Source organism: Gouania willdenowi, chromosome 8 (assembly GCF_900634775.1).
Source record: "Gouania willdenowi chromosome 8, fGouWil2.1, whole genome shotgun sequence".
NCBI classification, from domain to species: domain Eukaryota; kingdom Metazoa; phylum Chordata; class Actinopteri; order Blenniiformes; family Gobiesocidae; genus Gouania; species Gouania willdenowi.
Genome location: NC_041051.1, coordinates 20,557,741 through 20,584,756, shown reverse-complemented (window position 1 = coordinate 20,584,756; position 27,016 = coordinate 20,557,741). Strand labels below are relative to the sequence as shown.

The window sequence follows — 27,016 nt, the reverse complement described above, 5'->3', positions numbered from 1 at the left end:
GGTCCATCCCTGCATAGTTTCTGAGACCTGGTGAGATCAAGCAATGACAGGCAGGTATGGCCACATGAAGCATCACCTCTGAAATTAAATTTTTTCCAAGCCTTTAAAGTGTGAATGACCATGGTCACACAATCTTGATCACTGATCTAGATATCTGGTAGGAGGTTCATGTTCTCTGTGTGATCTTGTTCTAAATACATTCTGTCACAAATCTCTCACAGACAATGAAACCAAAGTTTGCAAACATTTTATTCAGAACAATCACTCAGCACATCAAACATATATAAAAGAGAAAAAGCATTTCTGTCCACATTTTTAAATTCCCTACAAGTAAAGGATTCTTAAGTGCAGCCAGATGGAACATTCAGATACACAGCGAGGGTCACACCATGTCCAACAAACAGTCCTCTCCTTTTATTCTATTCTCAGCAAAAAAACACATTGCACATCCAGTACATTATTAAAAACTTTATTGTGCTAAAAACCCTGCAGCTTCAGATTCTGTCACAGAAAAGCACAAAGAAAGCCAAAAAAAAAAAAAAAATCTCAGCTTTTCTGCTTGTATGACATCATGACCACGTGAAACAAAAAAAAACAAAAGACAGACGAGCATTAAAGCCCCTCTATTATAAACTAACTCTTTAGAAATCAGGATATATTTGCTTCCTTTTCATGTAAACACAATGTCAATCGTTACATGACCATGAGTTGAAAGTTTTTTGAATTTTTCTTAAAAAGTTCAGCGTATCTGCCAACTTTATAAAATACACACATGGCAGAAAGAATTAAAGAGTTTTTTTTTTTTTAAATAACACACAGCTGAGGGCTCATTTAGGCTCTGGAACATAGATTCAATGCAACGGGGAAGAACATTTGTGCGAGTTTAAAAATACTAAGGAAAGGCAAACAACACTGAATACATCTCTAGGTCAGACGCTAATGTAATAATGAGCAAAAAAAAAAACCCTGCTACTTCTGTAAAAGAATCTCTGCAGCTGTTTGATGAGGATAAAACAGAAGGCATGGAACTATTTAACTCCAAAAACAAAACAGAAATCCTTCCATTCAAGAGGAACTTATATAAAGAGAGAAATCCATCTTAATATAAGTTCACAATCATCCTTGAGCAGATTGTACCAACAGATCTCTGACAGCACTGATATCAAAGTAATCGTATTGTTTTATCATATGTCCAATAACAGCGATGAATGAATTAACTGTTGTCAGACACACGTGGCTCAGCTCAATCATAATAAGGAATGTCACATTGGGTCCAAACAAGCACTGCAGTCACTGAGTGGAGCTACAACACAGGACCAAGGCCAGAGGATGCTGGTTTCTGTAACACCTCATTGTGTTGGTTCTATTGCTCCTCCTACAAGGTTTAGGATGGTTGAAGTTTTAAAAACAGGGATGAAGAGAAACGAGGTTAAACTTCACAGTGATGGACCGATGCCAGTCTCGCACGCACACGCACACACACACTAACTACTGTGGTTTACTGAGCAAGCTGGACCAATAAGAATTACCCTGGGTTTCTCCCTGCCCCGTACCACCCCCTCCTCCTCCTCCTACAGGGTCCATCTGATTCAGTTCCGACTGATCCAGCATTTCAAAGTCCTCTGCATCCCAGTCTGTGTTGGACTGTTTGCGGTAGCTTCGTTGAGTCCCTGCTCTGGGAGGGCCCTCTCTGCGGTGGGTGGGGGGCCGAGGCTGCAACGCTCCCACCAGCGCCGCCCGGATCATGTTGCTGGCTACAACACCGGCCAATTCCCCAGAGAAATGTGAAGCAGAGGGCAGGTCGCTGAGGGACAGCTCCATATCCAGGTCCTCCTGGTCCGAGTCCAGCTGGTCGTCCACGTCCAGCACTGAGGCCCGGTGACTGGACAATCCAGACGGAGCCAGACTAGGCAGCCCGATGCTCGTGTCGTCGTCGTCGTCCATCAGAGTTGCATCTGGATTTATGGAGGGGAAGTCGGGGAGGTCTCGGGCAAACGACTCCTCAGCGTCACTGTGTCTGTCAAAATCTGAGACACAGGAGGAGGTGAAGTTCAGAAAAAAAGAAGAACACTAGCTGTGTTTCCATTACCCTTAGGAATGCACAAAATCTAAATAGCGCAATAAAACTGGTAATGGAAACACTTCAATTTTGAAAAAACATTCAAATGTCACTAAAAAGTTTTTACGCTTTTATGAGGAGGAATTTCAGACGTTTCGACATTGAAATGTGTCGCAAAAGCGCTATGGAAATACTTTTTCCGCAAATATACGTCAGAACGTGACGTAGATGAACCTCTCTCTGAGAAAACATGATGTGGTAAACAGAAGAGCAGACCAGGACATTTCTTTACATTATACTGTAAAATTATTACTGCCACATTAGACATGAAACAACAAAGGAATACATAGTGTTATAAGGAGGTTCTGAGTATCCGTAGTCCTGCAGGATGAGATTTCACGGGAGTTACGAGGCTCCAACCCAAAACAACGTTCAATGGAAACACGTCCAAAGCGGAATAAAATTTTGACGACATTTAGAAACATCGCTTTTATTTTGCTAAATCCTGTAATGGAAACCCAGCTGCTGATAGGTGCATTCTTACCTTCAGAGCCCTCGGTCAGAGGGGTCTGACCACGTGATAGGTTAAAGGTCCCATTGTCAGTGTAGGAAACTTCAGCGTCAGAGTGCTCCGAGTCAGTCAGAGCGAGTTCTTTTGCAACAGCATCATCAAACTAGAAGAGAAAACAGAACCAGAAGGTTTCATATCAGATTATAGAGCTGTGGCTCTCCATTCACATACCAGGAAATATTATAAAACTATGTTCTTCAAGTTCAACAAAACTAGAAACAGCTGTGGAGTTATTCTCTGCTCCACCTACAGTTCATCATCAAAACAGGTCAAAAGATTCAAGTGTTTCAATCTTAGAAAAAGTAATAACATAAAGAGCTTGATTATTCATCACAAAGTTTATTAAACTTTGCAAAGTTACACATTGAACTAAAAGTATTTAGTGTAACTATTTATAGAGACAAATGTGAAACTCTGAACGAATCCAAACACTTCACTTAAATAGTCCAAACAGATAAACCTGGTCATCTTGTATAAGAAACCCACCGTAGGACAAAAAGCAGCCAATTCTTCCTCACTGTCACTGGCCTCCCCTGATGCTGCGCCTCTGTTGGGCATACGTAGAACTGCACAGTAGAAAATCAAACAGTTATCATTATTTCCTAAAACTAGATTGTCTTAGACTGTGGGGTAAACATTAGCAGATTAAGGGGTACCTAAAGTGGAAACATTCCTCTTTATTACATTTTTTTGTAGTGCTTTTCTTCACCTTTTATAAAAATATTGTTTTATTTATTACTACTGGCAACACAAGGATGTGTGTTGGAGATCTTTCTGATGTGTTTTGAACTGTTATTGAAAGCTTTGGCTGTGCATCAGTCATTGATTACATACAAGCCGCCACGGAAATCACACTGTCCCACATGGGTCAGTAGAAGAAAGAGAGAGTGGACCAACCGGGGGTTGATCCACGCATCATTAGTAATGCCTCGATGAAGTCTGTTCCGTTCGGGACGTCGGTGTGTGTGGTTTGCGCTCCTGGTCGTTTATCTGTGTGTGATTGCGTGAGAGTTGAATAGAGGCGCGCACGCACGCACACTTATTAAAAAAATATCGGCTCTAGTTCTGATGACCATCCTTGACTACTGTGAGAATTTAAAATTCTAAACTCAGATGTGCTTTGTTTTCCTTCTTTCATTCTTTTTTGATGATGTGGGCATAGGATAGTTTTTAATTCACTCTCCATGTTTAAAAAAAGGTGTCATGCCATCCTTTTATCCCCCATGCACTTACCTGATTAAAGGATGAAGGTGTCATGCCTTATATTGCACTTTAATTTGTTTTTATATGATTAAAAATTTGATGTAAGCAATGACACCTCAAGTTAAATGTTGTTTGTATTTAATGAGCAGAAAAATGTTGCACTAAGTACAAAATAAATGGAGAGCAAAGTTGTTTGTCTTTTTTTTCTGCTGATCCAAAGGAGGATCAAAAAAACCATGATACGATCCGAACCGTGTTTTTTTTTTATCCGTTGCACCACTAGATAACAGTTATGTAGAAATTACTGCCTTTAAATGTTTTCTTTATGAACGCAGTAGTTGCTTTAAAATGTGTCGTGTAAAATCTTAAGAAGCTTTAACTCAGAGGTCCCCAACCAACGGCCTGTGGACCATTTGGTGCCTGGGCCGAAAATTAAAAAATCAATTTTTAAAATATGAAATGGATCTTATTTTCATATACTTTCTGGTTATTTTATTTTGAAATCGACACTTCCGTTTTAAACACTCAAATCTCGTTCGATTGAATGCCTATCATTAGACTCTGTGCTAAAAGAAGTAGGGCCCTATCATTTCAATGTTAACAGAATCGACCAATAGAAACAGCATCCACTGTTAAACGCTGGTACACTGTTTTTATTTAGATATACATTTTGGTGTTTTTTATTATTATTATTATTTATTTATTTATATAGCTTCCTCAGAGGAATTGAAAACCAATATTTTCGGAAAAATTGACATTTAAAAAAAAAAAAAAAAATGGAACTTAAAAATTATTAATGTGGAAAACTAGATTTTGGAAAAACATTAAAATGGATTTTGAAAGGCCCTAAACAAGGCGCGCAGAAGCCGCCGGGCAGCGTGTTGCATGCACAGTTCTTATGAGATACGACTTGGTTTTTGACCAGAGTTTGAGGAAAACTAACAATACACAATGTGAGCATTGATTCAAAACTTACACTGATTATCAATTGGATTTGACATCATGTAACCAGTGACGCTGAAGTCCAGCCACTGCAGGACTGGCTCCAGCTTCATGCACACATGCTGAAACACCCGGTGATAGGCAGCCAGAGGGGCCAACATGGTGGACCACACTAGAGAGAAAGGAAGGAGAAGCTCGTCAGTGGGAGGCATGGAAGTGAGTAGAACAATAACAACATAAGACTCAAGGTCTTTCACAGGCCAGAAAGGAGGGTGGAGACTAGAAGATTAGCTGAGCCTGGTTGTGACCTTCACTACAGTCTCAGGTGCTTCATCCCTGCTTTAATCACATCATAGAGCGAGTTCTGGTGCTGAGGCCCTAGAGGTCTAGTTTCAGCCTTCATGTATTTTTAATCTGACTAGTCAGGCTTAGTTTCCCGTCCAACGAGGAGGACGATATGTAGTTACGGCTGTGACTCACATGCAGAGTAGGACAGGACTAGTCCAGGAATGTACCTCCCAACCACAGCCAAGCAGGAAAACACAGCACAGGCCATAATGCAAAACTGTCAAAACAAAAAAACAGAAACAAAAACAAAAAGAATCATTTGAAAATGTGTTAATTCAGGGTTAACCAATGACGAGTTTTACATTTCACTCTTGAGAATCTTGAAACCTTTTTACTGTGACCCAAATTCTATAAATTTGCAGAAAAACTGTGATTTCACAAAAAAAATAAAAAGAATCCTGCAATATAATCTGTATGCTTAGTTTTCCTATGCATGCACTGTAACATCTAGTCCCCTCTGCTGTGTGTGTGTGTGTGTGTGTGTGTGTTACATACTTTGCCAGGGTGTTGTCTCTTGTATTGCCTCAGGCTGGTTGTGAGGATGGCTGCACTGACCCAGGCTTCAGCCACGTGGTGACACAGTTCAGGCACACTGAGAATATTAGGCTGCACCAGACCCCAGCTAGACAAAAAACAAGAGGTCAAGCCTCAGTGCCTTATTACATCATCATAGTATCAAGTTACCGTGGTGACAAAAACATACCTCTCATTTTCTGATTCGTCCAGCTTTCTTACTGTGGAAAGAAGAACAAGTGATTTTGATGGATTTTATATCTCACTCTGTGCACGTTAATGTGCAGTCTATACAAAGCAGAGATAATGTTATTCTTACATCAGCTGCTTCAGTGCTGATCCTACAACAGTTTCATTGATACTGTTTTGCAGTGATGTCCTGACCCGATATCAATATCGGTCCGATATCAGCCTGAAAACAATTATCGGATTCAAATTTCTATTTTTTTTTTCTTTCCAATTCATTTTTTATTTAATTGTAGAATACTGTAGATATTATGTTGAAGGTTAAAATGTATGTAACCAATTGGTTAATAATAAATGGGTCAGTTTTTCTCATACCTACTGTTGCTGACTATTGTTCTCTGTTGATCAAGCCTTTTCTAACATTCCACACTACAAAATAAGTAATTCTTATTTTTTCATTAAAGAACAAAAAAGGATGTATGATTCATGCTGATATCGTATCGGATCAATATCGGTATCGGCCGATATGCAAGGCTGCAATATCGGCATCGTATCGGAAATGAAAAGGTTGTAACGGGACATCCCTACCGTTTTGTTAATTTTCTTCTAAACACATTAAATAGGTGATAAATGTATTCCTTAAAACATGTAAAAAGCCATTCAGCCATTTAATTGTGAAGCTAGGCTGCAAAAACTGGTTTTCCAATTTCTGTGTTCAGGATTTATTGGGCAAAAACAAATCCCATATTCGGTCTCGGGGGAATAAAACGCGTCCGCTGGTGGCACATTTTCCATGAAATGAGGACTTTTTTTGCACTGCGATTGTGTGTTTTGCCTCTAGCGGGCACAGTTCTGACTCTACCCGGGAGAGATGGACATATTCGGACTCGGGCGGACCAGACCTTTCCGCTGACACCTCGCTTGGCCTGATCTCAGCATTTTTGGAGAAAGTGTTAATAGAATCAATATTTTTCACATTGCTCTCTCCCATGGACACAGTACACGGAGGCGGCGCCCTTCCAGCGCCTCTAACTGACACGCCCCCAGCATTTCAGAGCAGAGGGAAGTGCTTGTTTTTCCATGGTTTTGAGTTCTAATTTTATCTACTTAACGATTGTTTTCATCTTTCAAATTTGACTCAGTGGTCAATGACACGTTTCTGTGGTGTGACAAACTCATAATAAAATTATTTCTGCTTCACACGGACTTTAACAGTTTTTTTTTTTTTTTTTTAAATGGATGATCAAAAATGCAAATTGGGGTCCACAATCAATGGGGAAAAAATGTAAGGAGACCCATTTGCAATGAAGAACAGCATTGCCTGCCTTTGATCACAGGCCAGATCTTGTTTCTCCAGGTATCGACACACACGAGCACAGCCAGGCCAGAAGCCAGCAGGAACAGCACGCGCATCGAGGACAGAGCAAAGAACCTGCGGGAAAAAAAAACAGACCGTCATGTGCCTGTTTCAACCAGACGTCAAACACACAGAGGGTTACATAATCCAACAAAGAAATATACACTTAATTAAAATAAACACCCCTGTAAAGCATAGCTATAATTTGAAATTCAAAACTATGAAGAAGAAAAATGACTGATAGTTGTTCCTCTTTAAATAAATACGGAGCTTTACCTTGATATTGATAGCATGGACAGGTTACAGCAGGAATACAGTAAAAGTAAATGTTATTTCAAGAGTAATTTTGCCTCTGTCTGATCATGTGGCCCTCAGATCAGATACAATCATTGTTGTGGCCCCTGCTGTGATAGTGTTGCCCATCCCTGACTTAAAACATGGACTAATGACAAAATAAAGGAATATTTGAAGTGCACATAGCATTAAAAATGTTAAAAACTATATTTGTGGGGAAATAAACAGCTTCCTATGAAATGTATAGTTTAGTAGATTAGAGTTTAAAGCCCCTGTGTGTGAGAAAGAAAGTGTAATTCAGACGTCTACACCACAGTCACATGATTACCCTCCGGTCTGAAATACTTTCACCACAAGACTTTGTTGTTTCTGAGGTTATTCATGTCACAGTGAAACAGGGCGACAGTACTATGTGGGATGAAGCACAAACAGATAGAAAAGGGGGCCATTGGCCTGACACACACACACACACACACACGAGTCTTATCATCGCACAAAGGTTGATATCCTGAGCTCCAGTCAGTCCAATCCCAGGTCACTGGTTCTTCTCACACAAAAACCAGGTCACAACTAAGGCATTAAACCTCCCTCATGTTCTACTGTCAAGAAAGAAAATCAGATTTCCTCATTATACATCGCAGATCAAACTAATTTACCTCAGAAAAAATAAAATAAAAACATGCACAGCAACACGTGTGGGAAAATAAATAAACATATTTTGAAATATCACCATATAAATACCTGCTGATACCTTCAAACAGAAATATTAGTAGATTGAACATGATATCAAATCTATATATATTGTGTCTTCTGTCCAACGATTAATAAATGGTCTCCACCTATTTTTGGTTTCATACTTTACACATAAAGCTATTTAGCTGTTAGGAAATGGTTCAGTGGAGAGACGATTAAGTGTAACACATGCATCCCTGACATTTTCTTCTTATGAATGTGACTAAAGTACATTGAGATAAACTCCATCCATCAATCTATCATCCATCCTGCACTATGGGATAAAGTGCCTATCTTGGGCGTAAGGTGGGCTACTCCCTGGACATGTTAGACAAACAACCACACACTCAGTCACTCCTATGGGCCATTTCTCCTACTCCAATTATCCTAACAAACATTAATTTAGGATTGTTGGTGGAAGCTGGACAACATGATAAAAACCCAAGAAGCCATGACAGAACATCAGAACACATAGAGATAAAAGAACAGGGATACACTTTAGGTCCCCTGTGGGAAACTAGTCAGGTAATAGTGATGTATCAGCCGATATATGGAATAAGGACATTGGTATTCACAGAATTGTGTACATGAACACAAATTATTACATTACCCAAATGATGACTCATGACAAAGAAGCAAAATACTACCAAATTAAAATAAGGAACTTCAATTGATAACAGTAGGGATGTATTGATTCACTCAAGATACTGGGTTCACGATACGATTCTCTCATGATTTATTTTACAAAATGAGACTGTAGACAAATGACTGAAAAATATATTTTTTTTCTTCCAAAAAATAAAATACTGTACTATTTTCTTTTGTCTTTCATATGCAAAACAATGCAATTTATTTAAAAATAAATCCTGAATGAAATAATGAAATAAATAGTACAAATGAAGAAGCCTATTCATTTAAATTCTGGCTCTACAGTCAACTATGTAAAACTGCAAAATAGTTCCTTTTCTTTTTAAAAGTGCAACTGAAAATGTATTTTGTGCCTTAACAATTGGAATTGTTTCTCCCTTTCCACTATGTGCTCCTCTTACCTTGGATTTCACATGTTCTTTCTTTCTCACCTCTTTTATTTTGTCTTGGGGAAGCCAAAATGCTTCCACACTTCTGATTTAAAACGCGATGGTGCGTCCTGAATTTCAAATTCTAAATAGTTAGCGCCCTTTGCTGTAAAAAAAAAAAAAAAAAAGTACTGAGATTCAATTTCAGAGTATCGATGTGAACCGTGACACCTTTGAATCGATTTTTAACTGCCTCACTATTAATCTTTACATCCCTATAACACAGTCAACTGATCGAATAAAAAGGGAAACCTGTGAAAACTGTATTTCCAATAAACAATGTAAAAAAAAGTGAGAAAAAAAAAGTTGCTCAAATCTCAACCCGTAAAACATAGATGAAATTAAAAAAAGGCAAAATGAAACTGTAAATAATTAACTTATGCACATGTCCCTATGATTTAGTTTTGAATTATTACTGCCGATTGGAAAGTGACAGCTGAAAATGCAGAAAGAACAGCACAGAGCAACAGAATATCAGTGCAGCAGAAAAGTTAATACATCACTGGTTTCATATCCTATCACGATAACCAAAATAACCCGGTTAATCAGCTGTGGGCTCCATATTTGCCACTTCAACTAATTGCTAAATGCATCTATGGACTGGGGGCCTCTCCTGTCAACTAAGAACAGGAAACTGAGACAAAAATTTTCAAAGGCTCACCATAATTGACCAAAAGAAGATTGGAAAAACACTGCTCGGTCTGATGAGTCTGGGTTTCAGCTGTGACATTAACGTGGTAGGGTCAGAAACAACGATTCCTCTTGCCTTAGATATTTTCATGGCACACTTTGGACAATTTAATACGAATTAAGCATTAAGCAACCCACCTGAGTATTGTTGGTGACCATGTCCATCCCTTATAACCACAATGTATCTTTTAATGGCTACTTCTAGCAGGATAACGGACCATGTTATACTTAAATCATCTCAAACAGGCTTCTGTACTGTACTCCAATGGCCTCCACAATCAATAATAATGGCTTAGATTTATATAGTGCATTTTTCAAGACGACTCAAAGCGCATACAGAAACCATTATTCATTCACGCCAGTCACTCACAATTCATACCCATTTATACGAGGCAATGCGGGTCATGTGCCTTGCCCAAGGACACAACAACAATGACTTGATAGAGCGGAATTCGAAAACCTAACCCTTCGGTCATTGGACGACCCACTCTACCACTGATCCACGGTCGTCCACTATCACCAGATTTAAATCTAATAGAGCACTTTTGGGATGTGGTGGAACAGTAGATTTGCATCATAGATGTTCAGACGAACAAATTTGCTGCAACTGCGTGACGCCATCATGTCAATATGAAACGAAATCTCTGAGGAATGTTTCCAACACCTTGTTGAAAGTATGCCACAAAGAATTAAGACAGTTCTCAAGGCAAAAAGGTCATGATGGTCCAACCTTTTACTAGCAAGATGTACCTAATAAATTGGCAGGTGTGTGTATATGCAGGACTTTCTCTCTGAAGGATCATCAAAGAAGAATACACATAGACACAGTGTAGTTGTCAACAATGAAACAACACTGAACCAGGGATTTGTAAAGTGGGACTTGTGTAAGACTTGAATCAACATGTCTGCCCAGTGTTTCTATTAATAGGAGCAGCTCTCAGCCATCTGCCTGCTTTCAAAGCGACAGGTGAGGCTTTGTGATTAAACACCAGCTGCTTCTAACCTGAAAGTCTCAATCGTGTCAACGTGGATTCTTCATCACAAACAAACAACGAAGTGTCTATTGAAATAGAAACGTATCAATAAACCCCAGGACTATTGATACGGAAACGTACGTTTTCCGGTGTCATGTACTGAGTGCGCATCGTACTGAGATTGTATATGCGCATATATGTGCATTACCGGAAAATGAATTTTTGCTAAAAAAAACAATAACTCATTTTTGTTTTCAAAGTGAACAGACACGTTTTATTTGTTTATTGGATTAGGTTAGGTTTAGGGTTAGGTTAGGGTTATAATTTGACACAAGAATTCTTAATTCCGCTGCCGTGGGTTCGAATCCCACTTTCGTCATATATATTTTTTCAAATCAACATATTTGAGACAGCAAATTCCACTTTTAAAAATACATATACAAAAAAAAAAAAAACATTTTGAGGTATTTCCTGGGTTAGGGTTAAAAATACATGAACAAATTTTTTTTTTATACATTTTAGGGTATTTCCTGGTTAAGGGCTAAAATAAAAGGGTTAGCGGGTACTTTGAGTCACGTGGTGGACCTATCACGTCACATAAACTGGCCAATGAGGGGTGTTCCGTATGAATAGATTGACAGTCTAATCATACGTTTCCGTATCAATAGCCACGGCCAACAAACAAACTCACCAAAACACCAGGTTGGCCACAGCATAGAGCAGGACACACTGGACCGGTCTCTCCCACACCAGCACGGACTGTAGGTAGGTGAGGACCGGCTCGTAGGGCCCCAACCTGGACTGAAGACACGCTTTGACCTCGCGCACCTGTCCGTCCCTCTCTCTGCAGCACGGACGCGTCCGTAGACACACACCGGTAGAACTGCCCTCCGTGGATGCATCTTGCATTGTTCCAGTGTGAGTCATCTTGAGCTTAATATGTTTGTCCTGTAATTAAAAAAATTGGCATTAGGTGAAGTACAAACAAGGCAAACGGCAGGATGACCACAGCGCCACGAAGGCACTGAACTAAACACCGTGTAACACAATAATAACAGCACATATAAGATAGTTATAGTCATACGATACTAATATCATATCAAACCATCACATGGAGTCTTCAGAGATAAGATGACACTTACTACTTTCTCATTATTGCTTTGGTACTCCTCTCGTCCCGATTATTGACAATATGGCGCAGCCTATTTTTCCCGAGCAGTCAGTGTCCAATCAGAGAGCACGATACCCCCGCGTCATGGTGTGTTCAGGGTCTATAGGAAAAAAAACATCTACTGCTTCTTCTATGGGGTTATCCTCGCAACTTTGTAGTATACTTCACCCTTATAGTTTCACTACCGCCACCTGCTGGAGTTTAGATCTCACAATGACACGTTCATCATGTCAGCTCAGTCATTTGTAAAAAAAAAAAAAAAAACTTAAACACGTTAGATGCCTTTTTCCTTTCAATCCTGAACCCCAAAATAATTTCCTGATCCTCCAACATATTTTTCCATTCCTCTGCGTTTTTGTGACTGTTTGTAATAAAAATGGAAAGAAACTGATAACCTGAATAAAATAAGACATTTAAATTGGAACAAAAGCAAAATGTACATATATTTATATTTCTATTTTTTGTATTTGAAAATACTTTTGTTAATTTATTTACTTATTTTTTTAAATTCTGTTTCTGTTAGTAGAAGCTTGCCATAAATCCAAACCTAACTTTACCCACTGTAGGAATAAGCTAAAACTCTTTGCCAAATCTTTGCCTCTTCTTTGTTGCAGAAATACCTCTGAAAATAATAATAATAAAAAACAACTTTAACTTATGGACTGGATATTTTTTAGGAGCCCAAACAGTTGTTTGAGTGTAAGTACATTGTTTTGCCCCTTGGTTCATATTCTGTTTTTGTTTTATTTTCCCACTTTTTCCTGTAATCTGTAGAAGCGTGAACGGTGGCTTTATGTTTGTATTTCTACTTATTTAATTGAGAAAAAAAGCGTACCATATAAATACGTCACTTCCTACTTTGTTTCCACTTCTTTCCGCCGCGCGGATGTCGAGGCCTCTTTACGACTCTGCTGGCGAAGATGGCAGACGCACAAGTACGGCGTGGTGAATAAAAGCGTTATTTTTCATCGTTTACGGTTTGCATAGCTGGCATATATTAAGCACTGATTTGTGGGAATGTATCATTAGTGACTCTAAGCCATTTTAAATTACCCTAGCTCCTTTAAATGTTAAACTAATCATCGCTCTAGCTCGTCCGCGTGTAACAGCCATTTAGCATCATGCTTACACTTAGCCTAGCCTGCTACGAGTTAGCCAACGCCTTAAACTCTATTGTATTTCATTATCTCCTTCTACTAAAGTGTTTTAATTTCAAACTGTAATGTAAACTACTTGAGTGTGTGCTGTTATAAACTTAAATATTTGAGAAGTTTTTACAGTAGGGTTTGTGTGGTTGTTAGCCCAATGTGTGAAAGACGAACGTGTCGTCTCTGGTTGTTTTACTAGCAATTTTTACTTACCCGTATGGTCTTCAACAGACCGAGAGGGCTTATCAGAAGCAGCCCACCATCTTCCAGAACAAGAAGCGGGTTCTGGTTGCTGAAGGTGGGAAGGAGGTCAAGGAGAAGATCCCCCGTTACCACAAAAGCGTTGGTCTCGGCTTCAAAACCCCAAGAGAGGTAAAAAAAAAAAAGCTGTAATTTTACTGTAGAAACCCAGTATAGAATTTTAAATTTGCAAATGATGTTTATCTCACGATGGTCTTCCAAGCCTGCAAGGTATTGACGACACCGCCTTATGGCTATACTGATGCAATTAATCATCTATCAATGTGTATTGATGATGCTCATTGATGGCGTGGTATTTAACTATAGTGTTTTCTCTCCAGGCAATTGAAGGCACTTACATTGACAAGAAATGCCCTTTCACTGGAAACGTCTCCATCCGTGGTCGTATCCTCTCTGGTAAGAACTTAACACTTTTGGATTGAAGTTAAACTTTGCAGTAATGTTGCAATCTTTCATTTCATTATTTTAAAGCCAAAAAATCTAAAATATCATGTGTTTTGTCACGGTCGCAAATGATGTTTTTCTCACGATGGTCTTCCAAGCCCTCTGGGTCCTGACGATACTGCCTAATGGCATTACTGATGCAGTCCAGTGACATTTTTTTTGAATCAGTTGATCAGTTTCACCTTTGGGTCGACTACACATCAAATGACATGATTTGTCCTGTTAACAGGTGTGGTGACCAAAATGAAGATGCAGAGGACCATCGTTATCAGACGTGATTACCTGCATTACATCCGCAAATACAACCGCTTTGAGAAGAGACACAAGAACTTGTCTGTCCACCTGTCACCTTGCTTCAGGTTTGTCGTTAAATCTCATACCTGTGACAAAGATTGCTTTTTGACCAGTGTAATTTTGTCAACTAAACTAATTGAAAATGCATGTCAAAGTATATTAACATAATTTGATTAATAAAAAACGTTTTCAGCATATGGGGTAAAAATATAATCATAATCCTTGTCAACATGTGGTCTGACGCATGCTGTGTATTTACAAACATTAAAAACGTCCAATATCAGATTGATTAATATTAATTGAATCATTTTAAAGAAAAGCATAAGCTATTTGGGTGTGGGATACATATGTATGTGTATATACGTATATATGCATATGTGTGTATCCATAAAATGAAGAGTCCGTCCTTAAGACTGCTCTACTGTAAAGTGCCTTGAGATACCATTGGTTATGATTTGGCGCTATACAAATAAAGATTGATTGATTGATTGATATTTATATTTTACTTGACTATCAGTAACAAATTAAGTTGACAAACTTTATTTAGTTGACTAAAACTAAGCAACTGAGATAGTCCTGATGACAACGTTAAGTAAACCACATTTAGTCATCGCTATGACTAAATATTGATGTGAAAAATAAGTATTTTAACTTGAAATAGTCATCCTAAGTGAATTGTGGATTTGTTTGTTTTGTGCAGAGATGTTACAGTCGGAGATATCGTCACCGTTGGAGAGTGCCGACCACTCAGCAAGACTGTGAGGTTCAACGTCCTTAAAGTAACGAAGGCTGCAGGAGCCAAGAAGCAGTTCCAGAAGTTTTAGGTGTGAACATGAAGGCCGCTGTGGGCTGAACTCTCAAATTCTAATAAACAAAACATTGTTTAATGTTCCACTGTCTCTTTCATTCATCCCACATTAACTATCAACTACATTATACACAAACCTCTGTACCTTTTTGTTTTGTACATATTTGCTTTGTCAACACTAATTCACAAGTGCTTTACTAGTATTAAATTATTGTATATAGGTGATAGGACAAGTATCTAGTTGTGACTTGCACTAGATTAGTTCATAGTGGCATTAATAATGTAAGTAATGCATTAATAGTTTTACCCTTGCACACTTAGAATACAACTATTTCCTGGAGATATTGAGTTTGTACCTAATGCAGTACATCAAATAGTCAAGTGCTCATTTGTATTAGCCTTGAGTGGGCAAATGACCTGAAATGTAATTCAGTGTTAATATTGATTAGTAATACTAATGATGAACTTAATGTAATCCTAAATGTAGATATTGAGGTAAAATATTTCAATTCTAATTAAACTTAAACAATGCTTTAAAGGACTGCACCAAAAACTGTTATAAGTTTAAATGATACCTTTCACGACAGCTAACCAGAAAAACAAAGACCATCTGACTCTTGCATTCTGTTAGTGAGACTTTTCTTATCCTGACTCTGCACAAGCTGCTATATGGGTAAAATCTAATCTTTACACCATTCTTGATAGATCTTATTTAGTTTACAAACCAGATCAAACCCACCTATCTAGCCTAACTGCTTTAGTTGTTTTTTTTTTTTTTAAAACACCTTTAATTCATTCCAAACTACACTATTTGGTAAGTTTTTTGCCATTATGCATATATAATAGCCCTCCCAAACTGAACATTATTTCTGACTCCCATGTAACTAAACACCACTGCAGTCCACATCTGTATTATGTCTCAAGGATTGGACTTCAATGTTCCCCATTTTTATTTTAAGTCGCACATAAATGATAAACCTCAACCACCAGATAGCAGTACATTGCCATGTAAAGATCTGAATTGAAATTGTTTGCCACTCTCACCGTGGGGTCCACAAGCAAACATGATGGTTGATCTAATAATGACTAGTTTAATCTACAGTTATCAAACATACAAGGAACATTTGAAAAATATACAATGTAACACTCACAGGTCTGGTAAATCATCCTGTCCAGTTGGGAAGCAAATAACACTGATTATGAATTTCACCTGATGTGCAAATGGCAGACAACAGGTGGTAATGATGAGATACAATTTGTCTAATCCCAATAAAGCAATGGTGCTGCAGGAGGTGGCCACAGACCAAGAGCCAGAATTTATTGTTCTCATTATAAATAATACATATTTTCAAGTGGAATTTTTCATTCATTGAGACTTAAAATGTTTTCTCTTTAATTTACTTTTTTTTTTTTTTTTTTTTAAACAGTGTAGCACTTGGGCTCTGACTGAAGCAGGTCAGTATAAAACTTAGGGCTCTTTGTGTAAAAAACAAAACAAACCCTCTGTACCCAGCAGATGGCAGTAACTACATGGTTAAATGAACTCACTTTGAAACTGCAGATGACCATGCAGGATGTTGGGGTTAATTTGCATACAGATGTTTTTCAGCAGCACATTTTACACTTGTTGTTCTATCAACTTAAACGGTTCTATTAAAGCCAAATGATACAGGAATAAACCCAAGTTAAAAGTTAACAACCACTATCACACTTATAGGCACTCATGAATGGATTGAGTCCACGAATAGACCAAAAATAGTTTTATTGCTGCTGTGAAAATATGTTTATTGTGGCCGACTTTTAATAATTCATGTCAACGTTTGCAAATTAAGTTTGTCAATGTCAATAACGCTATGAGCAATCCATTCCAAGCTAAGGGGTACAATTGAAAAGTACATTTTCATCTTAAAAAGCATCCTAGAAGACTATTAAAAGTTACAAAAACTTTCTCAGCAGACTGGAGCTGTTGGACAGTCTATGTTACAGTCTTGGAAAAATATTCTCTGCATTTATTCATTACTTCTGAGGTTTCATCTTATTAGTTTTCTGTGCCAACCCATAATAAGCAAAAGTCTATCTGGCCAATGGTTTCTCTCCACTTGTGGAATCACAAATCAGGTTCTAACAGTCACAAGTATGTTGAAGTATGAGTTATGTTGAGTCTTAGGAATATTTATGAAGAATAAGAAAAGAACCACAAACACTGGACAAATGTGGTTCTTCAAAGCTTTTCTTGTCATTGAAACAATTGACCTAAATACTCCCTCTATTGTTGTTAATACACTTCATACAAGTTATTTTTGATTCAGTCCCAAATTGAATAAAACACTAAAGTCTATGAAATGTGAAATATCAGAGTTTTTTTTCTTCTTTTTCATCAGCTGAGCTAATGACATGTGTGTTTAAATTTCTGCTGGAGATGACAGCTTTTCTTTATGAGCTCACCCCTCCTCTCTCTTCACCCTCCTGCTTCTGTCATCATGGTGGAGGCGTCAGTATTAACATAATTATGCAGTCAATGTGCTTTCTCTTCCAGGGTGCACCATATGGGCATGAAGCAAAGAAGAGAAAGTGCTGCATGTGAGCTCATAGACACAAAATGTGTCCCATCATTAGCAGAGTGAAAGAAGAACTCAATATGACAAAAATAAAAGTCATTTTGAATTAGAGTTGAGTAATGATGTACCACTCTAAATATAAGATGTTTACCTCAACAACTGTACCACAGCACACTGTTCCCATTGCCTAGAATGGGAGTACGGGGAATTTCCCAGTTATTCCTTCTACACTTTGAACACAAGAGGAAGGAGGGAGGGATGTTCTCTCTGAAACATCCCCCTCCCTCTCATGCTCCAACACCCCAGGGAGCACGAAGACCCTGACAGTCCACCACACAGTGTTGTTTGTCTGAGGGCAAAGGTCTGATGATCCCACCATTAGCTCATGCACAAGCAGCCATAATAAACTGGAGCTGACAGTCAAAAACCTGATGGATCTATGGTTTCATGGAGGTTTTCTGCACTATTTTTGTTTTTAGCATTTGGTTTAAAATGTTATATGCATTCATCTAAGACGGGAATGGGCAACTCTATCACAGCAGGGGCCACAAAAATGTGATTGTATCTGATCTGAGGGCCATATTCTCAACATTTATGTCAGCATTAGAATAATGATTGATCTGAGCATTAATATGTAACTTTTTGTCTTTTTATTGTTGTAATTTTTTGTATTTCTCTGTCATTTTCTGCATTTATGTTGTCGATTTGTGCGTTTTTGGGGTTACTTTTTGTATTTTTGTTGTTTCTGGATTTACCTGTCATTTCGTGTAATTTTGTTGATAGTTTGTGTGTCTTTGGAGCTATTCTGTAATTTGTTGTTGTTTTTGTGTATTTTAGGAATGTTTTGTGTGTTTTTGTGTACTTTGTGCAATTTGTTGCTGTCCATTTGTGTGTTTTGGGAGTTGTTTTGTGTTTTATGTTGGGCTTTACATTCCTTCCCACTTCTTGAAATGCAATTTTTGGGAATTTATTTTGGGGGTCGCTCAAAACTAGTTGCCTATGTCTTAGAAGATATTGGTTGTCTATCTCCACTTAAACAGAATCTTTTATTTTTCTTTCTTTTTTTTTTTAACAAGTAATTTTATTTTCAGATGCTTTAAGTGATCCATTTGTTGAACTCACCAAAAGGTGAGCCATTCATCACTTGAGATGTTTTCAAGGTGAACCTCCAAGTCATTAAGAATTATTTAGGATAACTATCAGAAATTCAGTTGCAAAAAAAGAAGTGCATAAATAATAAATGTATGAATTAACAAATAATTCTTATGAAGATGATCCCTGTGATATGACCAATAATAGCTCATATCATTGTGCCTTTTCTCTCTATGGCTGTAAACATGCACTCTGCTAACCTGTCTCCCTTTACATTGCTCCGGTTTGCCAACGTGTTTAACCAGTGTCATGGAGCGTGCTTATGGCTGTACTTACTTGTGTACCTAATGGCAGGGATGTTGGTTCAGAGGGTCACTGCAATGAGGGTAATGGCCATTATGTAAACAGAGGCCTTCTGGTGGCCCAGCAGGAGGTTTGGGGCAGCAGTGCCTGTGCTCAGGGCTCGTTCTGGGCTGTTTGGAGGCTGTTCCAGTAGCATCCAGAGCTCCTGATAGACGGAACAGATGGAGGCTGTGATGTGAGCAGAGAAGCCTGAGCTGTAAGAGATAAAGCCCTTCATCCCAGGGTCTGTTCTGCAAACAGAATAACAGACTGGGCTTTTGGCAATGATTGTATGATGTCTGGGCTTGGAATTCCAAAAGTTGAGTTCAGTGAGGCGTTAAATGCTGAAAACAAACTGATGACAGATACAGGTTTAAGAAAAAATGCAAACAAAATCCATCCTAAATGATTAAGATGTAATTTATAATTTTTCTATATAGAAAAATAGTAATACATTGATATAATTATTGTAATTTCTTTCTTCTTGAATAGTTTGCTAGGTTGAGGTTTTGTTTATTCAGACAAGGTTTTCATGTAATAGTTCTAGTGAGATGCATTTTGTCTTCTTTTTGAAAAGTATGTTAAGTTGAGGTTTTTGTTTATTCAGACAATGTTGCATAAACCTTCCTATTACATGGTGTTACGCCCCAGTCTAGGAGCTCCAGGACGCAACATAAAAACGTAATCGAAAAATAAAACTCGGTCTCCAAAAACCACCGACAACGGGTTCCACAATTAACACAAATTTATTCTTTAACAAAAAGAGTCCTGCCCAGCAGGTAAAACATAAAATAAACAAGAATATGGCAAACAACGAAAAACTGCACAAAACGCAGGAACTCAGAATATCAGAGAAAAGAAAGTAAAGTGCACTATATCATAAAGATAACAAGCTTAGCTTAAGAAACGAATTCGGAGACAGAGTTTCCAGACGAACAAAGATGCTGCTGCTGCCAAGGTTGGTGACCCTCTACTGACAGTTCTGCTGGACTTTTCAAAAGTGGTGTAATCTTCCTCAGCCAATCAGGGTTGCCCACCACTCCTCCTGCTGGCAGCCAATCCTGGAGAGCATCATCAACTGTTCCGTTGAAAGGACATCCCACTCTGTTACAGAAACACACCAGGCAGCAAACAAACAACAAGAACACAAACTAAACACTAAGTAACGGCGAGGGCCGTAACACCCCCCTTCCCAAAATCAAACATTTCCCCCAAAAAAAAAATGTTTGACCCCAGAAAGTGGTCTACCTTCTCGACAGGGCATCAGCCAACACATTTTCAGTACCTTTTTTATGTACAATGTTTAAATTAAAATCCTGAATTAACAGGGCCCACCTCATCAGTCTCTGGTTGGAATTTCTCATCCGATTTAAAAACACGAGTGGGTTGTGGTCAGTGTAGATCACCACAGGCAAAGTACTGGAACCTACATAAACCTCGAAGTGCTGTAAAGCAAAAAGTAGTGACAACGCTTCCTTCTCGATGGTGCTATATCCCACCTGGTGTCGGTTGTATTTTTTTGAGAAATACCCGATGGGATGATCGATACCACACGCATCCTCCTGCAGCAGCACCGCACCCGCACCTCTATCGCTTGCATCTACCTCCAGCTTGAAGGGGCGCTCGAAGTCAGGTGCAGTCAGAACAGGTGCACTGCACAGAAGAGCTTTAGCAGACTCGAAAGCTGCTTGACAGGCAGGAGACCACACAAACGGTTTTGATGGGCTGGTAAGGCTGGTGAGAGGAGCTACAACTTCGGCAAAATTTTTACAAAACCCTCTATAATAGCCAGCCATGCCCAGAAAACGGCGAAGCTCACGCCTATTCTGAGGAATGGGGAAACTAAAAATAGCCTGGACTTTATCAGCCAAAGCACGCACTTGACCCTGGCCGACCTGTTTCCCTAAATAGGTCACCGTAGCACGCCCGAAATCACATTTGGCCAGGTTTAATGTTAATGAGGCCTGTTTCAACTTTTCGAAAATGACGTACAGGATGTCCAAGTGCTCGGCCCACGTGTTGGAATACGCCACTATGTCATCCAAGTACACTTCACAATTCTTTACACCACCCAAGACTTTATGCATCAGGCGTTGGAAGGTAGCAGGTGCATTCCTCAGGCCGAACGGCATCACTGTGTACTGTAAAAACCTGTCAGGTGTGACAAAAGCTGAGATCTCCGACGCTCGAGGTGTCAGAGGAACTTGCCAGTACCCCTTAAGTAAATCGAGCTTTGTAACAAATTTAGCTGAGCCCACACGGTCCACACAATCCTCCATCCTAGGCAAAGGATAGGAGTCTGCCTTAGTAACATTATTTAATTTTCGAAAATCAGTACAAAAACGAGGTGTTTTGTCTCCTTTCGGCACAAGAATACATGGGGCACTCCACGCACTAGAGCTGGTCACAGCTAACTTATTCTCCAATAAGTATACGACCTCCTTCTCCATGAGCGCACGTTTGGTGGGGTTAACCCGGTAAGCGTGCTGTTTAATGGGGGTATGGCTCCCCACATCAATGTCATGTGCAACAACAGTCGTACGTGAGGGAGTATCAGAGAAAAGAGGCGAGTATTTTCTTATCAGCTCACAAATATCTCTGCAAGATGAACTGTCTAAATGATTTAAACTGGCCTCTATATTTTTTAGGGAGTCCGAATTTTGGAGACGAGAGCAAGGCTCCATATGGCTGAGGTGCAAGCCATCGCTCTCCGGATAATATTGTGTCTGGGGTACCTGTGTAACCGTTGACACGACATTTGGAGGAACGGAGGAAGCGGAAGAACGGGCGAGATACGGCTTCAGCATATTAATGTGACACACACGGGCCTTCCTACGACGGTCTGGGGTGCGAATAACATAATCAGTGTCACTTAATTTTTTATCCACTTCATACGGTCCACAGAACTTAGCCTGAAGGGCTGAACCGGGAATTGGAAGAAGTGACAACACCTTGTCCCCAACTTCAAATTTCCTTTGAACTGCTTTTTTATCATAACGTTTCTTCATCTTCCCTTGGGACACAGACAGGGCACTGCGCGCAGCCTCGCACGCCTTGTGTAAACGCTCTCTGAATGAAGATACGTAATCGAGCACATTGCGGGTCGCATTCGATTTATCTCCCACTGACAAAAACTTTTCTTTCAGTGCCCGCAGAGGACCACGCACCGTGTGTCCGAACACCAGCTCTGCGGGACTGAAACCGGTGGACTCCTGCACACTCTCCCGTGCAGCTAAAAGAAGGAACGGTAACCCATCGTCCCACTCTTTCCCTGTTTCCAAACAAAATTTTCTCATCATCGACTTCAACGTTTGGTGAAAACGTTCGAGTGCGCCCTGTGACTGTGGGTGATATGCGCTGGACGTATGGTGTTTAATGGAAAGGGATTTTAGGACCTGAGCGAAAAGTTTCGAAAGAAAATTCGAGCCTTGGTCTGTTTGAATGGATTTCGGCAACCCAAATGTCGAAAAAAATCCAATTAAAGCTTTAATGATCGCTTTAGTCCTAAGCGTGCGGAGTGGTATCGCCTCTGGGTAGCGCGTCGCGGCGCACATTAAGGTCAACAGGTATTGGTACCCAGACTTTGATTTTTGGAGCGGCCCTACACAATCAATAATTATGTGCTCGAATGGTTCACCCAATACCGGGATGGGATGCAGCGGAGCCGGAGGAATCACCTGATTCGGTTTACCACAAACCTGACACGCATGGCACGAGCGACAAAACCTCGTCACATCACCTTTTAAACCTGGCCAAAAGAAATGGGGTAGGATACGATTGTAGGTCTTTCTAATTCCCAAATGACCTGCAAAATTATCATGCCCTAAACTAAGAATTTGGGAACGAAATTTAAGTGGAACCACCACTTGTCTAACGGACTCCCAGCCCACACTAACAGATGAGGGAGGACACCAGTTGCGCATTAACACACCATCGTTAATGTTATACTTCCCTGCACTGTCAGGCGTAGCACTGGAAACGGATGAGAAACAACCCACCAGAGACGGGTCAGCCTGTTGCGCTTCGATAAACTCTGCTCTGTTAACAGAAAAACACATATTAGCCTCAGCAGGCAGCAAGTTTTCATACACAGGCTTTTCATTTTTTTCTGGCGACGTTTTTGTCGATTTCACATCATTTAACACATCATCAGAACACAGGAATGAATCAGATAAATCCATTACATCACTAAATTTTCGCGCCTGTGCGCGCGTGACAGCACACGCTGGGAACACCAAACTCGGCTTGACAGCAGCAGGAACAAAAACACGCGACCCAGCAACGGGAACTTCTGTAACTTCAGGATTCGAAAAAACTTTCTCCCCGGCCAAATCGTTTCCTAGGATCATGCCCACTCCCTGGACAGGCAGTTTGGCACGCAATCCGATTTGTACCGAACCAGAAACGAGTGGAGAACGCAAAAACACAGTGTGCAGCGGAGCTCTCAATACATTCATTTGAACTCCCCACACTAGAGCATCGGAACCGCAAAAAGAATCAGGAGAAAAAGGCAATATTGACCCCAACATCAGGGACTGAGTTGCGCCCGTATCGCGTAAAATCGTGATCGGCACCTGATCTTCCTCCTCTCCCGTCAGAGAGACAAACCCTTTGAGAATGAAAGGCCGATAACCTTCATCCACCTCATTCACTCCATCTGCAGGGACAGGAGAACGAACAGGCTGAACAAAATTCACGCTTTTTGGCCTCTTCGATTTCTGTGCCTGTTCTTTACGCTGGAGCACAGGGCAATCAGCAACCAGATGGCCTGTCTCACGACAGTAAAAACATTCCCGATTGACGGAAGACACGGCTGCATAACGCGGCGGACTCCTGGGTGGGTTTTTAAAATGTTTATTAATGCCGACAGCGGGGGTGTGCTGACGTTGCGCTGAAGGAAAAACCCCACGGTGTGTCAGTGTAAACTCATCCGCACACACAGCAGCCTTCGAAAGGGAATCAAGCTTTTGCTCATTTAAATGAACAACAATTTTCTCCGGTAAACACGTCTTAAACTCCTCCAGTAAAATTAATTCACGGAGCTGAGGAAAGTTTATGGCTTTACTAGCGGTGCACCACTTATCAAATAATACGGTCTTCTCACGGGCAAACTCGACATAAGTTTGGGTGACAGATTTTTCACACAATCGAAATCTCTGACGGTATGCCTCAGGGACGAGCTCATAAGCTCTCAGAACTGTGGCCTTCACCACATCATAATCAAGGCTTTCATCCATCGATAACGATGCACACACCTCCTGGGCTTTCCCCACTAATTTACACTGTAGTAATAAACTCCAAACATCTTTGGGCCACTTTAGAGTAGCGGCAATGCGTTCAAAAGCATTAAAGTATGAATCCACCTCACTCTCTCTAAACGGTGGCACCAATGCAACGTGTCTGCTGATGTCAAACTGTTCGTGAGTGGAGTAGTGGGACATACCGAGTGACGTGGGCGGGGATTTACGGGCCGATTCGAGCTCCATCGCCCTTATGCGGAGATGCATCAGCTCAACCTCTCGGGTTTTCGTCTGCAACTCCACTTCTTTCAGACGGATAGTCAGCTTCAGTTCCTCCGTGTCACGTCCCGCCTGTAAGAGGACCATCGGATCCGTGTGGCGTCCCAGAGCGGCAGCGGGAGCCTCCGCTCCAGCTGTCACCTGGTCGCTGACAGTGACAGCAGACGTGGCAGCCTCCGCTTCCACTTCCTCATCTGACACGTCAGACTTGGCCACAGGCTCCGGCCTCAACACACCCTTCTCCACCAACTTACTCACCACACAAAGTTTGATCTCAGCCTTACGGGCACCATAAGTGACGCTAATATCAAAAACACTTGCCACCAAAAACAAATCCGCTTTTTTACATTTATCCAATTTTTCTAAAGTAGGATTCTGCACAAAATCATCGAGATCGAAAGCCATTTCTTTTTCTTTTTTTTTTTTTCTTAAACACAAATCTGTCCACCAAACCTACACGAGAGAAGGAAAAAAAAAAAAAAAACCTCTAACAAATTTAAATACACGATCGAACGAACGGACAAGCCCCCAATTTTATGTTACGCCCCAGTCTAGGAGCTCCAGGACGCAACATAAAAACGTAATCGAAAAATAAAACTCGGTCTCCAAAAACCACCGACAACGGGTTCCACAATTAACACAAATTTATTCTTTAACAAAAAGAGTCCTGCCCAGCAGGTAAAACATAAAATAAACAAGAATATGGCAAACAACGAAAAACTGCACAAAACGCAGGAACTCAGAATATCAGAGAAAAGAAAGTAAAGTGCACTATATCATAAAGATAACAAGCTTAGCTTAAGAAACGAATTCGGAGACAGAGTTTCCAGACGAACAAAGATGCTGCTGCTGCCAAGGTTGGTGACCCTCTACTGACAGTTCTGCTGGACTTTTCAAAAGTGGTGTAATCTTCCTCAGCCAATCAGGGTTGCCCACCACTCCTCCTGCTGGCAGCCAATCCTGGAGAGCATCATCAACTGTTCCGTTGAAAGGACATCCCACTCTGTTACAGAAACACACCAGGCAGCAAACAAACAACAAGAACACAAACTAAACACTAAGTAACGGCGAGGGCCGTAACACATGGAAGTCAAGTGAAACTTCAAAGGCGATCAGCAGAACACCTCTGACGAAGACTGGCAGTTGACAATCGAAACATGTCAGGAGATAAAACATTTCCTGAAAAACCTTGCCTGAATAAACTAAACCTTAACTTAACATGATATAATTATTGCTTTTCATGGTGTTGTTTTTCTGTTTTCCCTAGAACTCACCACATGTTTGTTTTCCAATGCTGAAAATGTTCTTTCCTTAGAAGATTAGATGTCATTTGTGCACATTTCAAGAGAAACATGCTGCTGAACTATGACTCTGAGTCCCAGTGGGTGGGGAAAGTGTTCTGGTGTTACGCTTGGTTTTTTCTCTCAATGCAATTTAATACACCCCCCATCAAAGTTCAGTGCAACATGACGACTACGGGCTGCACTGCGGGTCCGCTCGAGGTCACATCCACATCTGGATATCTCATCAGTCCAGACCAGATCCGATGTGCAATGTCCTGCAACCAAAAACAGACCAATTCATATTAGTACTAAAATCAAAGATGCTGTGACAGCCAAACCGCTAATGATAAAGCTGTGAACTGCATTCTTACATATTTGATACATCAATGAAGCAACGTAAAGTATATATAGGAGTTGGTTAAAATAAGTGAAAGTAAATATGCATGTCATGAGCAATGACTTCACGGTCAGAGGTCTTGGTCACAGATATCAGTGTCTGAAATCGACAAGGTTCAATCAGCTTCTTAACTGATTTTAAGCACTTGCACAGATGTGGCTGGACAGATATCAGTGGTTCCAAAATGCTCCTGTCTTTGATGAAATATGTCCGTCATGCTGTAATCATTATATCAGTGATTCTTAAGTGAGAGCAAATCAGGGATGACACAGTAGTCGTATTGGCGGATTCCAACAGAGCCCGACGTGGAACTGTATCCATTACAAAATCTCCGATTGATCCTCGCTCCCCTGGTCCGTTTGGTAAGCTGAGAGACATCTTAGATTTGCTCCACAGCTCCCTAATTCAATATTCTCATTCAATGTGTTCAGCCCTGCTCACATGTCTGCCTGACATGTGTGGGAGCTTCAGCCATCTCCAATTTTACACCATCTTCTCAGATCAAAGTGCGAGGCTGGTGCTAGCACATGATGGGACTGGGCGTTGTGTGCTGTAGTGTGTGAAGTGTACTGGAGTGTTTTATGTAGCACTTACTTGTACTTGTATTTGAGTACAATTCTCATCAATTAATAGTACTTTTACTTGAGTAGGATATATCAGTACTCTTTACACCTCTAGAACCTGTTTATACTTCATATTAAAAGATGCAACAAAGAGTACAACATTCTAGCAGTTTCCGTCTCTTCTCGCCTTC

General features: G+C 40.2%; 3 protein-coding genes and 2 non-coding genes across 6 annotated transcripts; 3 read left to right on the top strand and 2 right to left on the bottom strand.

Moving 5' to 3' along the window:
* Window positions 1-232: 232 nt before the first annotated feature.
* retreg3 (reticulophagy regulator family member 3) lies at window positions 233-12,235 on the bottom strand. 2 transcript variants are annotated; one of them, XM_028455008.1, is made up of 10 exons: window positions 12,088-12,235; window positions 11,637-11,893; window positions 7,118-7,254; window positions 5,827-5,857; window positions 5,619-5,745; window positions 5,256-5,340; window positions 4,810-4,947; window positions 3,117-3,196; window positions 2,604-2,733; window positions 233-2,027 (listed from the first exon to the last, which is right to left on the bottom strand). In XM_028455008.1, the coding sequence occupies exons 2-10, from the start codon at window positions 11,870-11,872 to the stop codon at window positions 1,489-1,491; spliced, it is 1,503 nt and encodes a 500-aa protein (XP_028310809.1). In that variant the 5' UTR covers window positions 11,873-11,893; window positions 12,088-12,235; the 3' UTR covers window positions 233-1,488. The 2 variants fall into 2 exon arrangements, with proteins under 2 accessions (XP_028310809.1, XP_028310810.1); XM_028455009.1 differs by having other exon boundaries at window positions 234-2,027; window positions 7,148-7,254.
* A 767-nt stretch (window positions 12,236-13,002) lies between these two features.
* On the top strand, window positions 13,003-15,155 carry rps11 (ribosomal protein S11). Its single transcript, XM_028455010.1, has 5 exons — window positions 13,003-13,051; window positions 13,496-13,636; window positions 13,846-13,921; window positions 14,199-14,328; window positions 14,964-15,155. The coding sequence occupies exons 1-5, from the start codon at window positions 13,037-13,039 to the stop codon at window positions 15,085-15,087; spliced, it is 486 nt and encodes a 161-aa protein (XP_028310811.1). The 5' UTR covers window positions 13,003-13,036; the 3' UTR covers window positions 15,088-15,155.
* On the top strand, window positions 13,693-13,776 carry LOC114469086 (small nucleolar RNA SNORD35). The gene has a single exon (XR_003674713.1). It is a non-coding gene; the product is annotated as a small nucleolar RNA SNORD35 (small nucleolar RNA).
* On the top strand, window positions 14,033-14,116 carry LOC114469087 (small nucleolar RNA SNORD35). The gene has a single exon (XR_003674714.1). It is a non-coding gene; the product is annotated as a small nucleolar RNA SNORD35 (small nucleolar RNA).
* A 3,930-nt stretch (window positions 15,156-19,085) lies between the features above and the next one.
* On the bottom strand, window positions 19,086-25,585 carry LOC114468948 (uncharacterized). The gene is made up of 4 exons (XM_028456133.1): window positions 25,519-25,585; window positions 20,399-23,101; window positions 20,042-20,167; window positions 19,086-19,314 (listed from the first exon to the last, which is right to left on the bottom strand). The coding sequence occupies exons 2-4, from the start codon at window positions 22,984-22,986 to the stop codon at window positions 19,086-19,088; spliced, it is 2,943 nt and encodes a 980-aa protein (XP_028311934.1). The 5' UTR covers window positions 22,987-23,101; window positions 25,519-25,585.
* Window positions 25,586-27,016: the final 1,431 nt, after the last annotated feature.

Coding starts and splice junctions, on each gene's coding strand:
- LOC114468948 (XM_028456133.1), bottom strand. CDS start 22,986: ATGCGCAACTGGTGTCCTCCCTCATCTGTTAGTGTGGGCTGGGAGTCC. Junction 20,168..20,398: donor TCCAACCAGAGACTGATGAG/GTGGGCCCTGTT, acceptor TTTCTGTAACAG/AGTGGGATGTCCTTTCAACG. Junction 19,315..20,041: donor TTGAAAAGTCCAGCAGAACT/GTCAGTAGAGGG, acceptor TTCTGTTTGCAG/AACAGACCCTGGGATGAAGG.
- retreg3 (XM_028455008.1), bottom strand. CDS start 11,872: ATGACTCACACTGGAACAATGCAAGATGCATCCACGGAGGGCAGTTCT. Junction 5,746..5,826: donor GACGAATCAGAAAATGAGAG/GTATGTTTTTGT, acceptor TTTTTTGTCTAG/CTGGGGTCTGGTGCAGCCTA. Junction 4,948..5,255: donor AGTCCTGTCCTACTCTGCAT/GTGAGTCACAGC, acceptor CTTTCTCTCTAG/TGTGGTCCACCATGTTGGCC.
- rps11 (XM_028455010.1), top strand. Junction 13,922..14,198: donor CCGTGGTCGTATCCTCTCTG/GTAAGAACTTAA, acceptor TCCTGTTAACAG/GTGTGGTGACCAAAATGAAG. Junction 14,329..14,963: donor CACCTGTCACCTTGCTTCAG/GTTTGTCGTTAA, acceptor TGTTTTGTGCAG/AGATGTTACAGTCGGAGATA.